The sequence below is a fragment of the Dreissena polymorpha genome, chromosome 5 (assembly GCF_020536995.1).
Source record: "Dreissena polymorpha isolate Duluth1 chromosome 5, UMN_Dpol_1.0, whole genome shotgun sequence".
Taxonomy (NCBI): domain Eukaryota; kingdom Metazoa; phylum Mollusca; class Bivalvia; order Myida; family Dreissenidae; genus Dreissena; species Dreissena polymorpha.
The window spans coordinates 114,740,091-114,754,530 of NC_068359.1; the positions used below are offsets into that span (position 1 = coordinate 114,740,091).

Sequence of the window (14,440 nt, forward strand, 5' to 3'; positions counted from 1 at the left end):
AATCTAATTTATTAATAACACTAGCAGTGCATTAGATAATTGATCAGGTACTTCTTGATATGCGCCATTTAGAAAATACAAAGGGTTATATTGAGTGTTGAAACTTAATTATCATCTATTCTTCAGTCTGAAATGTATGATCATACATAATATTATTGAAGCATTGGCTGTCATTAATTTCATTGTGTTGTAATGAATTCTGAAATTGGGAAATTACTTTCTATTGAAACGTGATACATTGGAAAATTGATGTTTAGGCCAAATATTTCTTTAGGCTGATTTTGATATTGAAATTTAGATATGAAAATTGTATCCCTGTTGTATAGGACTACCGGGTAAATAGTATTATGGAAACAGAGTCATAACTTATTTTGGAGAGGTATGTCTCTGGTGCACTTTTCTATTTTACTTTATGAATCAATTATCTGCTCAAGATTTTTTTAGCTGCAATTTGAAACTTTTCTATTTATAGAGAAATAATATATTTGAATTCCCAATGGAGTGTCACTTTTTATCATTTAGGACGCATGATAATAGTTAAATTTGTTTGTTTGAAATACAAGATCACTGTATGTACAAAATGAAGTAGATGGTTTAATGGCTCATTTCTCCAGCCAAAATACAGAAAACACATTGAAAGCGATAGAATAAATAAATATTTGGAAAGACTGATAATTACAAGAAATGTTGGTGTTACTTTTGATTAGGTCCTTATGCTAATGGAAACCCAGACATGGTGCTAAAACGTCACAAGACCCGGATACGGGCTCATCACATGAAGGGGAACAAATCACTGGGGGATAACTATGACCTGGATGACCTTAGAGGTGAGTTACCACTTTTATGTAGGTTACATTTTCAGACAGTTGTCATGGCCTTTTCTTCGGGGGGGGGGGGGCCTATTGTTGGTTGGATACCTTTGAAACAGGTAAAAGTAAATAGAAATAAACCAAAAACAAATTATTTGATAATGATTTTGAGGAAATTCTGTTAGGCGATGGTGATGTCCCAGATGATTTTACCAAGTTCTTTAAAATTTCTTGAGTGACTTCAGAACTGGATACGTAAATTTAATGTATGCTAGCTTTTTCATAGACATTGTGCGACATGTCAATCATCTATTGTACGTTGTGATATTATTTCAGACTCTACAAATACAACTATAGAAGAAGAAGGTAATGTGTGTGTGATTCCATAACCAGCTAACCGTACCTATCCCATATTAAAGTTTCAGTATTCGTATGTATCCCCCCCCCCCCCCCCGCCCAAACTGCATGTATTGAAATAATCCTGAATGTAAGCTCCTTGCTTATATGGAATATCAGAAAGTTATTATTATTGGCACTATTTATTCTGTTTTGACACAGTCCCATTACTTTCTCAGGGTTTCCACAATCTCAAATGTCCACTTTCATTTTGCTAACATGTTTGGCCTGTTTGTGATATGGTCCTAATGAAAATTTGTTGAAACCTTGTGTGCCTGTTTGTATTTTTTATGATACAGGCGAACATTGGTTGACATCTTATGTTTCTGACAGTGACAAAATTGTCATTTTTGTATTTTTAAAGTATTTTTTTAAATTTACTAAAAGCCTTTATTTTGTCAACATTGATTTTATCACTGCTAATTCACATATTCACATATTTGATTAATGCTTTTATAAACACTCACTATGTTTGATTGCTTGGTTTTATTATGCCCCCCAACTTTTCAAAGAAGGCAGTTTAAAGCAGTGGCATGCCTGTCCCAAAATTTCGGTCTCAGCCATGACTTTGGGATGTAATGATTATTGCTGATTTTTTTAATAACCTGGCACAAATGTTAAGCAGCACTATAAGATGACATGTTACATGAATTTGTAAAACCTGTCCCCTTACACATACATGCCATACGTCCCGGATTGTCCGGGACAGTCCCGGAAATGAAGAACTTGTCCCGCTGTCCCGGACATCTGTCGTATGTCCCGGAATTTACAAAATCCATATATACATGTACCTTTTCTTAGGCTTAGGCTTAAGGGGTCCTGTTATCATATCGATTGTCTCACGTTCGCGGTCAAACCGAAAAGGCGGCATTGTTTAATATGGTTGTTAATTGACTTTAATCTACTACGTCATTATTTCCCGCTGCTTATGGGCAAAGGATAGTTGTTCACACATCTGAAGTCCAACATCGCTGAGTAAAAAATTAAAAGCAGTTTATGTTCGCACGTTTACCCGACAAAGAAGTTGAGTAAAAAAAAATGAGTATGTATTGTGAATTGATTTGAGTTGACGATCTAATGGTACTGTATTGTTGTATTTTTTATTGTATAAATGTTATAAATGAATAAAGGCGTATCAACAACTACGCGTTACACACCGGTCTAAATAACAATAACGCAGTGACGTCACCATCTATGTTTAGAACGCTTACACTGAAAACACATGACTTGTGTCTAGTAACGGAAGTAGTAATGTTTAATTTGACGTTAATAGATCAAGTGTATTTCGGATAGGCTTTTGAACTTTTGCAATTAACGATGCGAAACAAAAAAAAACGTACCAAAAATGCATATGTCTATAAATATCCCTACATTTTAAACATGTCCCGGAAAATCGGTAAAAGTCCCGGACAATTTAACTCAATGTCCCGGAATTGGTCTGAAAAATTATGGCATGTATGCCTTACATCAAAAGTTAACTCTACAGTAAGAGGTCAACTATAAATCTTGGCCCTGAATCAGCGTGACAGTTCCTGTTTCAGCAATAACAATGTCATATTTCCATAAATTGATGGATTTAAAATAAGATGTAAACCACCAAAAGATGGCATGTATAATTGTCCCCTACCGGTTTCACCTGTCATCTGTCTGTCCGTCACACTTTTCTGGATCCTGCATAACTTTAAAAGTTCTTCATATTTTTTCATGAATCTTGAAACATGGATAGATGGCAATATGGACATTATGCACGTCATTTCATTTTGTTCCTACGTCTAAAATTGTGGTTGCTATGGCAACAAATATACTAGAAATACTGCTGAAAATGTGGTTCTCTGGATCCTGCACTAACTTTAAAAGTTCTTAATATTTTTTCATGAAACTTGCAACATGGATAGATGGCAATATGGACATTATGCACGTCATTTCATTTTGTCCTACGTTAAAAATTGTGGTTGCTATGGCAACCAAAAAAAAAGCTGAAAATGGTGGAATTTCTGACAATGTAGGAGCCGGTAGGGGACCATATTACTTGACAATAGCCTTGTTCTATATGTAACACCCTACTCCCTATCTCAAATTCGGCCATATGACAGCTTTAAAATTCCTGTTTCTGCAATAACTTTGCCATAAAGTGAAGAATATTAAAATATCTTTGCACAAATGCATCATCATTTAGTAATTTGTCGAGCAGAGCTCATGATAAGGATTTAGTCTAAAGGTTATTTTACCCCCTGATATTATTGTTAAGGGTATTTTACTCCTTTCTTTCAGCCATAAAGGTATATATAATAGAAATATTGAGGGGTATTTTTCATTTTCATAGAAAACTGACATAGTACATGGCATGTTTAATCAATAAATATTATTATTTGTTATCAACAAATGTAAACAGAATAAATTTTAAATTATGATATGAACAGACTTTCTTTAAAATATTCAACTGAAATGTGTTGTATCTCTGTCTTGATTGGGTCTTTCTTGCATATAGTATTCATATACTACATGGCCATTTTTTCGCAATTAAACTTAGTTATGTCACTGCTTGTACAATTGAAATATAAGTCACACAGCCTGTGGTCTATGTAAGTTAACTATAAACTTCTTCAAATATTTGATAGCTTAAAATTATTTTAACAATTCTAGAAGCATCATAAGATTTATCTCTATTGGAATATTGTAATATACAGTTACTTCCTACAGGAGCTGCTGTTCGCTTGAAACGTCCCTTTTTCAAACCTAGAACCCGATTGGCCTCCAATTTGATTACAAGGTTCTTTTGATTGACTTACTTTTGATTCGAAGGTTAACGTACACTAAACACTCAATTGGATTATTGGTTAAACCGATAATGCACTTTAATTGATCAAAAATATGTACCAATATTTGTATTGCATAATGCTACATAATGGGCCGCTTTTTAAAGCGTTGTTTTAATTGTTCAATGCGTAAATATGCAAATACGCATCTCATCTGGAGCTCTGATGTCGAGTGTATTACTTGCCTTCCATCACTCTAAGGTCAAGGTCACACCCAGAGAGCAAAAGTCAAAGCTTGCAATAAAACAGCTTGTCAGGACTGTTACTTTATCTTCCTTGATGTTATTTTAAAATAACTCACCACTAGTGACCACCATTAGGAAACAGCATTTTATGTGTTACCTTAGTGTTCCTCTCTCAAAGGTGAAGGTCCCATGCATTTCGAGGTCAATAGTAAAATATTTGCCCTAAAACACAGTGTCTAGATGATAACTTTTTCCGTCATCATGAATTTTAAAATTACTTACCACAAATGACAACCTTGAGCAGACTGAGGGTTGTGTGTATCCACCTTTTCATAACCTGAAATGTCAAGGACATTTAGAGGTCAAAACTCAAAGTAGGCCATAAACAGCTTGTTGACAGAACATGGAGTTTTGAGACAAAAGTGGGGATATGAGGGGGATTTCCGTGCCATGGATACATGTTTTGTTAACTTAGCAGGTTATATCTCTTTAATATAGTTTAAATATTGCAAATAATGTTTATTTCTGTGTAATTGTACAATATATAAACAGTTCTGTTTAAAAACAATCATAGAAATTAATAGGAGTATCATACCAAATGGGCAGTATATAAATTTACCAATTTGTGCCTGTGGTCATGTAAAACTTGGTGAAGCCGTTTTATTGAACAGTTTTTAGCGCATCTATTTTTTGAAAAAAAATTATGAGCTATTGTCATCACCTTGGCGTCGGCGTCGGCGTCGGCGTCCGGTTAAGTTTTGCGTTTAGGTCCACTTTTCTCAGAAAGTATCAATGCTATTGCATTCAAACTTGGTACACTTACTTACTATCATGAGGGGACTGGGCAGGCAAAGTTAGATAACTCTGGAGTGCATTTTGACAGAATTATGTGCCCTTTTTATACTTAGAAAATTGAAAATTTTGGTTAAGTTTTGCGTTTAGGTCCACTTTTCTCAGTGAGTATCAATGCTATTGCATTCAAACTTGTTACACTTACTTACTATCATGAGGGGACTGGGCAGGCAAAGTTAGATAACTCTGGCATGCATTTTGACAGAATTATGTGCCCTTTTTATACATAGAAAATTGAAAATTTTGGTTAAGTTTTGTGTTTAGGTCCATTTTATTCCTTAAGCATCAAAGCTATTGCTTTCATACTTGCAACACTTACTAACTATCATAAGGGGACTGTGCAGGCAAAGTAATGTAACTCTGACTGGCATTTTGACAGAATAATGTGCCCTTTTTATACTTAGAAAATTGAAAATTTGATTAAGTTTTGTGTTTAGGTCCACTTTATTCCTACAGTATCAAAGCTATTGCTTTCATACTTGCAACACTTATTAACTATCATAAGGGGACCGTGCAGGCAAAGTTATGTAACTCTGACTGGCATTTGGACGGAATTATGGGCCCTTTATACTTAGAAAATTGAAAATTTGGTTAAGATTTATGTTTTGGTCCACTTTACCCCTAAAGTATCATAGATATTGCTTTCATACTTGGAACATTCAAAAACTATCATAAGGGTACAGTAAAAGGACAAGTTGCATAACTCTGGTTGTCATTGTTACGGAATTATGGCCCTTTTTTGACTTAGTAACTTTTAATATATGGTTAAATTTTGTGTTTCGATCCACTTTACTTCTTAAGTATCAAGGCTATTGCTTTCAAAATTCAAATACTTTCATGCTATCATGAGGTTACTGTACCTGGCAAGTTGAATTTTACCTTGACCTTTGAATGACCTTGACTCTCAAGGTCAAATTATTAAATTTTGCTAAAATTGCCATAACTTCTTTATTTATGATTAGATTTGATTGATACTTTGACGAAACTACTCTTACCTGACATACCACAATAGACTCCATCCAAACCGTCCCCCGTGCCCTCCCCCCCCCCTCCCCCCCCACCCTCCCCCCTCCCCCCCCCCCTATTTTTTTTTTTTTTTTTAGATCATCTCACAAATGACCACCACACCCTCACACTATACCCCCACCCCACCCCCCCCCCCCCACCCCACCCCCCCCCCCCCCAATTTTTTTTTTTTTTTTAAGATCATCTCACAAATTACCACCACACCCTCACACTATACCCCACCCCCCCCCCCCCCAATTTTTTTTTTTAAACGGTTATGCTTGAAATACCGTCCCACCCCCGATTTTTTTTTTTTTTTTTTTTTTTTTTTTTTCGCTTTTTTGGAAGATAATGTAATAAATGTCCACAACCCCACACTATACACCCCTCTTCACTCCACCCCTCCCTCCTTTGTGATTGAAAATGAGAGTCCCTTCACCTTTAAAAAGAAAATAGATGAGCGGTCTGCACCCGCAAGGCGGTGCTCTTGTTGTTATTAACTTCACTGTTGAATTGTTAGTGTAAGTAACTGAAATGCACATATTAATTTTTACATACTTCTTGAAATATAGAAAGAATGATTTGTATAAAAAAAAATTACAACTAGCAATAATGAAAAAAAGAAGAATTTTTTCAGTGTTTAAGACTGACTGATTAGTTTGAAATGGTCAATCTTTTTCAGTTTGATACAATAATCATAGGCATTTGAAGTTAATACGTGTATTTTACATAACACTGTATCTTTATGTATGATTTAAAGGTGTGTTTTTAGTTTGGTGAGCATTTAAAGCAGCAATTTCAAATTATATTTTACTTTCGTATATATAATAATATGGTCTATTAAACATCACTCAAGATTAATTTTGGGGCCAAACTTAGGTCTACGTGAGAGAGGGCAAGCTGAAGTTAGAAAGTGAGAAATATTCATATGAAAATCAACAGCCTTTAATTGAAATCTACAATCTTTAAACATTGAATGTTGTATTGATTTTTAAATTCAACTCAATATCTGTCAGCTGTAAATTATTATGGGGTACAAGGTTCTACCCATCAGTTTTGAGTGGTGTTTTATTAAGAGACTGGAATTTATGTGACTGGATTGTAAATTAAAAGATTAGAAGAAAATGATCAATTATTTTCAAGACAAACTGTGCATGAATTATCCTAGTTGATTTGAATATGTTTTCTTTATCGCCACGCTTGGTGTATAGTTAAAGAAGTGGGCTTGAAACACATAATAAACATCAACAAAAGCTGCTTTGATGTAAAAGGACTTTCTGAAAATATATTATGCATTTGATGACGTGTTCTTTGGACCAGAGTTTATCGCTAACTTGAAACAAGAATTGCAATTGATTTGAGTTTATAAGGAAGAAAATGTAATAAACATTGATCATAAAAAAATTCAAAATGTAACTATTTTGGGAAATTAGTTTGTGCCAGTTTAAGGGATTTTATTGATTATTATTGATATATTAATGAAGAAGACATTATATGAATAACATGAAGTAAATTGTGCTGGAACATATTTTCCAGTTTTTGTCCCCTACTGGTGAAACCAGAGGGGACTTTATGGTTTGAGCTTTGTCTGTCTTTCACACTTTTATGGATCCTACGTTAACTTAAAAAGTTCTTCATATTTTTTCATGAAACTTCAAGTATGGATGGATTGCAATATGGAGATTATGCACATCATTAAAATTTTCTTCCTACGTCAAGAATTCTGGTTGCTATGGCAACAAATAGACTAGAAATATTAACAAATAGTTGTAGACTAGAATAGACTAGAAATATTGCTGAAAATAGTGGATCCTGCGATTACTTTTAAAGTTCTTCATATTTTTTTATGAATCTTGACACATTGATAGATGGCAATGTGGAGATTATGCATGTCATTTCATTTTTTTGCTATGTCAAGGATTCTGGTTGCTGAAAATGGTGGAGTTTCACTGGTAGGGGACTTATATTGCTTGGCAATACTCTTGTTTTAAATGCTGTGTCTATATTGACCATGTTGACATTAGACTATATTACAAGTCATTTAAAAGATTAAATCAGGGTTCTGTGCTCATAAAAAAAAAACAATTGAAATATGTGGCTGTATGTAGGAAACAAAAATAATCTCAGGAGATCATCTGAAACAAAAACTCAACTGAAACAGTGTGTGTTTAGAACTTGTGTTTTCGTGTAATCTGCAACAGAGTTGTTAGCTCACCTGAGCACAACGTGCTTATGGTGAGCTTTTGTGATCGCCTTTTGTCAGTCGTCCGTCGTGCGTTGTCATTTTTACTATGAAATATGTATATCTTTATCCCTACTGGATATAAAACTGAGCACTCTCTTAGAGGCCACATTTATTTTCAATCTTCATGAAATTTGGTCAGAAGATTGGTTTCAATGATATCTTGGATGAGTTCAAAAATGGTTACGTTTGCTTGAAAAACATGGCTGCCAAGGGACGGGGCATTTTTCCTTATATGGCTATAGCAAAATCTTGTTAACACTCTAGAGGCCACATTTATTGTCCGATCCTCATATAACTTGGATAGAAGATTCATCCCAATTATATCTTGGATGAGTTTGAAAATGATGTCGGTTGGTTGAAAAACATGGCTGCCAGGGGGCGGGGCATTTTTCCTTAAATGGCTATAGTAAAACCTTGTTAACACTCTAGAGGCCACATTTATTTTCCAATCTTCATGAAACTTGCTCAGATGATTTGTCCCAATGATATCTTGGATGAGTCGAAAAATGGTAACCTTGGCTTGAAAAACATGGCTGCCAAGGGGCGGGGCATTTTTCCTTATATGGCTGTAGTAAAATCTTGTTAACTTTCTAGTTTGCTCAATCTTCATGAAATTTGGTCAGAACATTGGTTTCCCATGTAGTAAAGTTTGGTTTTATTATGTCAGTATTATGTGACATTAACTGTGTTATGTAATTTTTCATAACACAGAATTTTCATAGTTAACATAACTGTTTTAGTCATTAACACTTATGATAAGCCTTTCAACTAAGAGATAACTGAAAGAAAGACAACATGTACATGATTTTGCAGTATTTATGCAGTATTTATCTCCCTTGTTCAACCTTGTTCAGTAATCTATTTTTAGTTCTGCTCTGGAATTTGGGAAGATATTGATCATTAATAAATGCACTGTTTTGAGGAAAAATTGACTACTCTGCCATTGATCTCTTCTGAACTGTAAAAAATAAGCTGTTTTGGCTGATTTAAACACCTCTTGATGCTTTCTTGAAAAGTTCACAGCTCTTGAAAAAGGTTGGAATTTTGAAATAATTAAACTCTAATTTATTTTTAACACCAGCATCAATACATTTTGGCACTTTTTTCTAAATTATTCTTATTATTTAGATTATTTTTATTTGGCATTTTCTAAATTAGAAAGACTATTCTATTTCAATAACTGTAGTAAATTTTTCTTATTTTTCAATTGATTAACTTAAGTTTCCTAATCTCCATAAATATTGTTATTTAGATTAAATTAGACCTATTTTGTAAACTAGATTTTTGAAGCACTTTCTAGACTAACAGTAACTTTTATTTATATCAGTTTTTTTGACAGATTTTGAACTTCTTTTATATTCATTAAGGTAGCGCAACTCTAATGATTTCCCACGATTTCTTCGAAGATTGAAGAGCCTATTATTAGGTGCTGTAGCCTAGTGGTTAAGGCGATAGACTAGAAATCTTTTGGGATATTCCCGCGCAGGTTTGAATCCTGCCGACGACGTATACTTTTTTGCGACGCGTTTTATTTATTTTCTAACGTAATTTGATTTAATATGGCATATAAGCTATATTTATTGTTAAATATGTTGCAATTTTTATTCACATTCTTCAATTATTAAAATTAAAACAACGTTATGGTGAAATTGGGTGATTTACTGTTGAAAATACGAACCATGCATGTTGCATTTTTATTTTTATTTCAAAAAGTAAACGGTAAATCTGTCTAGTTCTTGGTATTTTTGCTGTATATAGTGTTTCTATAAAAACTAAGTTTAAAATATGACTTAAATGATACTATTTTGAATTTTATGACACTTTGTTTTTAACCGACCCCATTTTTACTCGGCTGAAATCACTTACATTTCATGGCGCTCTTCCATAGATAAAAATTTGTAAAAAATAATTGTCTGTAAAAGAATACTTATTTCATCTTGTTTAAACTTTAAACTACTTTACAGCATCTGTACACACCAACTGCATGCCCATATTTGGAAATTTGAATGAATTATGGAACTTTTATATACCCCAGGGGTGTAAATAAACTGGACAAAAGCCGAGGGTGGGGGTGGTTTTGAAAAAATCGGTATATTTTTTTAAAAAGCATGGAAAGCCTACCTACAAATTTGCATGTACCGTAGTTCAGTGAAATGATGCTGATTAAGAAAATAATTAATTAGATTATATTTGGATATGTGCCCATTAGAGGTGCGCTACCTTAAGGTATTTGCTGTATGTTGTTCATTTTTGTAACGATACTTAGATCCTTTAGACTTGGCTTGTACCTGTTCTTAATTTTCTGTCATTTGTTCTTCATTTTCCGAGTTCTTGGAATAAAAATTTGTTATTTTTGTTAAAGCTGCCTTGGTTTTCACTTGTAAATAAATTCTTTACGTGTATTTAGGCGTGACTGAACGCCTTTAGTTAATTGAATTACAACCAGTCAGTATATTCATCCTGACCGGAAATAAGAGTTTGTCAAATAAATATTTCCGCATTACATAAGTGCTTACAAAGTTACATAACTTGTAACCGTCCTGTGACCGGTTCATTTGCGTTAGCGAAGGAGACCGCACTACCACACCTGGATAGGACAGTTGAGTTCGATAATGGTTTGGATCGGTAAAAAAACATGTCCGCCAATGGGGGGGGGTCTTTTTCCTTGTATTTATATAGTAAAAAAGCTTGTGAACACTCTAGAAGTTACATGTTTTGCCTAATCATCATGAACTTTTGTCAAAACATTAGTTATCTGGATGTCTCGGACAAGTTTGAAAATGGTCCTGATCAGTGAAAAAACATGGCCACCAGGGAGTGGGGCAGTTTTCTTTATATTTATATAGTGACAACATGTGAACAGTCTAGAAGACACATTTTTTTCCCAATCTTCATGAAATTTGGACATATCTTGGAAGAGTTAAAAAATGGTTCAGGTCTGTTAAAAAAACATGGTTGCCAAGGGGCTATTTGTTGTTCATTCTTCATGATACTTGCTTAGAACATTTTGTTCCATTGATATTTTGGGCTGCAAAGAACAGGTCATTTCTTTTTATCTCAGGTGAGCGACTTTGGGCCTTTCAGGCCCTCTTGTTTTCTTAAGTTGTCTTTGAACAGTGCTCATATACAAAATATAAAAGGCACACCCAAAAACTCACAGTTTTGTGTAGGATGTTTGGGTTTCCATCCCTACAGGATAGGTTTATGGACTCGGCTGAAATTTATCGAAGAGGAGGAAACTTGCCTTTGTTGTTTGCCAATAAACCTCGATATTCTCCACCTAAAACAATTCATTTAAATATGGGAAAAGTGTGCTCATCTAATCTTAATGGTAGGTTTTAAATGTCAGTCTGTCTTTAGCAATGATTAAGTGTAACAAATAATGTTAGCAATGGTTTGTAACAAATATTTATGCCCCCCTTCATACATGTAGAAGAGGGTTGTTTTGCACATGTCGGTCGGTCGGTCTGTCCACTAGATGGTTTCTGGATGATAACTAAAGAACGCTTAGGCGTAGGATCATGAAACTTCATAGGTACATTGATCATGACTGTCAGATGACCCCTATTTATTTTCAGGTCACTAGGTTAAAGGTCAAGGTCACAGTGACTCGAAATAGTAAAATGGTTTCCGGATGATAACTCAAGAATGCTTAGACCTAGAATCATGAAACTTCATAGGTACATTGATCATGACTGGCAGATGACCCCTATTGATTTTCAGGTCACTAGGTCAAAGGTAAAGGTCACAGTGACTCGAAATAGTAAAATGGTTTCCGGATGATAACTCAAGAATGCTTAGGTCTAGGATCATGAAACTTCATAGGTACATTGATCATGACTGGCAGATGACCCCTATTGATTTTTAGGTCACTAGGTCAACGGTCAAGGTCACAGTGACTCGAAACAGTAAAATGGTTTCTGGATGATTACTCAAGAATGCTTACGCCTTGGATGATGAAACATCATAGGTACATTTGTCGCATAATTGGTGTATTTCATGTATATTCCTTGTTCGGTGTAACTGAATACATAATATCTGTCTTCATGAAGAAATGCATAAATGGGCATCATATGTCAACGTCAAATTAGACGAGAAAAATGCAACAAGTTATTGCCCATGGCTGGGTTCACTAATTAGTTATGTCTATGGTAAGCACATGCAGCACTGTTAATTTGTGTATATTTTCATGTTAAATGACAGGTGAACTTTCATATATGCAGTTAAACAAACGTGGTCTCGCTTAATTATTGGCATATATATGCACAAGATATGTAAGTCACACATAAAGCCATCCCGTATCAGGTAATTCAACTCATGTTAAAGTCAATCATCCAGACAGCCGTCACCCAATTTATTTGTCCATTATTGTATAAATTGGCATCTGCGTTGTATGAAGGGAGTCCTAAGTTTGACAATCGAGTAGAGTAGTCACGCTTTCTTGACGTGGTGGCCATGTCGGCCACCGCGATGTTAAATTGTACTTCATGAACATTGGAAGCGTTGTGTTAGAAATTATTTAACAGAAATAAATCTCGATAAAAACAGAAAGGAACTTTGGTTGTTACTGTGTGATTATCAAGGAACAATGTGCAATTACGCTACACATTGATCATGACTGGCAGATGACCCCTATTTATTTTTAGGTCACTAGGTCAAAGGTCAAGGTCACAGTGACAAAAAACATATTCACACAATGGCTGCCACTACAACTGACAGCCCATATGGGGGGCATGCATGTTTTACAAACAGCCCTTGTCTACATTCGCTTGGTTCTGAATAATCCGACAATAACATTGAGTTTATTTGTCATGATTTTTTTGCTGTTTAGATATATACAGCAAAAGCAGGCGTTAATTATTAGTGTTCAATAATTACTATGTGCCCTTGAAAATTGGAGTTGATGTCCAGTATTTACAGCTTTGAATTGTAAATTGAATATTGAAAGTGTTTCCGACTTATTTTTTTCCTTCAATTCATGTTAATGTGCTATCTAACATACAATTTAGGAAACTATGTTTACAAGTTTGGCCATTTTTAGCTCGACTATTATATATGAAATATATATAGTGAAGCTATCCTACTCACCCTGGCGTCGGCATTCCCGTTAGCGTTAGCGTACAAATGTTAAAGTTTGCGTACTACCCCAAATATTTTCAATGTCCCTTGACATATTGCTTTCATATTTTGCATACTTCTTTACCAACATGACCCCAACCTAAAAACAAGAGCAGACAACTCTATCAAGCATTTTGTAAGAATTATGGCCCTTTTTTCACTTAGAATATGCATATTATTGATAAATCTATGTTAAAGTTAGCGTACCACCTCAAATATTTTCATTGTCCCTTGACATATTGCTTTCATATTTTGCAAACTTCTTTACCAACATGACCCCAACCTATAAACAAGAGCAGACAACTGTGTCAAGCATTTTGTAAGAATTATGGCCCTTTTTTCACTTAGAATATGCATATTATTTATAACTCTATATAAAAGTTTGCGTACCACCTCAAATATTTTCAATGTCCCTTGACATATTGCTTTCATATTTTGCAAACTTATTTACCAACATGACCCCAATCTATAAACAAGAGCAGACAACGGTATCAAGCATTTTGTAAGAATTATGGCCCTTTTTCCATTTACAATATCCATATTAATTTAGTTACATTGCCATAACTTCTTTATTTATGATCAGATTTTATTAATACTTTGACAAAACAACGCTTACCTGAATACCACAATGGATTCCACCCAAACAATACCCCACGTCCCAACCCAGAATCCCTGCCCCCCCCCCCCCCCCCCCCTTCCCCCCCAAAAAATTCCTTTGTTTATTTTTGAAAGATCATCTTATATATTATAACACCCCACATTATACCCTCCTCTCAACCCCCCCCCCCCCCCCCCCTAATTTTTTTTCCTTTTTTATTTATTTACTTTATTTTTGAAGGACCCTCCAAACTTCACACCCAAGCTATTGCTATCAAACTTGAAATAAAAACTATTTAGTTTGTTTTATGTCCTTACAAATGTTCAATAGATTGTGGAAAATATACCTGAACTATTACCTTGACCTTATTGAATAATTTGAACAATTACCCCATGATGGCTTACATTATACTGTCA

General features: G+C 34.5%; 1 protein-coding gene across 16 annotated transcripts in view; it reads left to right on the forward strand.

The window, feature by feature from the left end:
• The window catches only part of LOC127832676 (tubulin glycylase 3C-like), a 76,085-nt gene that overhangs the window by 10,485 nt on the left and 51,160 nt on the right, over positions 1-14,440 (forward strand). For 15 of the 16 annotated variants that reach the window (XR_008027053.1, XR_008027055.1, XR_008027054.1 and 12 more), the window contains 2 exons: positions 708-827; positions 1,146-1,175. Coding sequence is in view for 13 of the 16 variants with exons in the window: in XM_052358297.1 (XP_052214257.1) it covers positions 708-827; positions 1,146-1,175 (150 nt within the window). In the remaining 3 variants the exon portion in view is untranslated. The remainder of the gene's footprint in view (positions 1-707; positions 828-1,145; positions 1,176-14,440) is intronic. The other variant, XM_052358289.1, reaches the window with a different exon arrangement.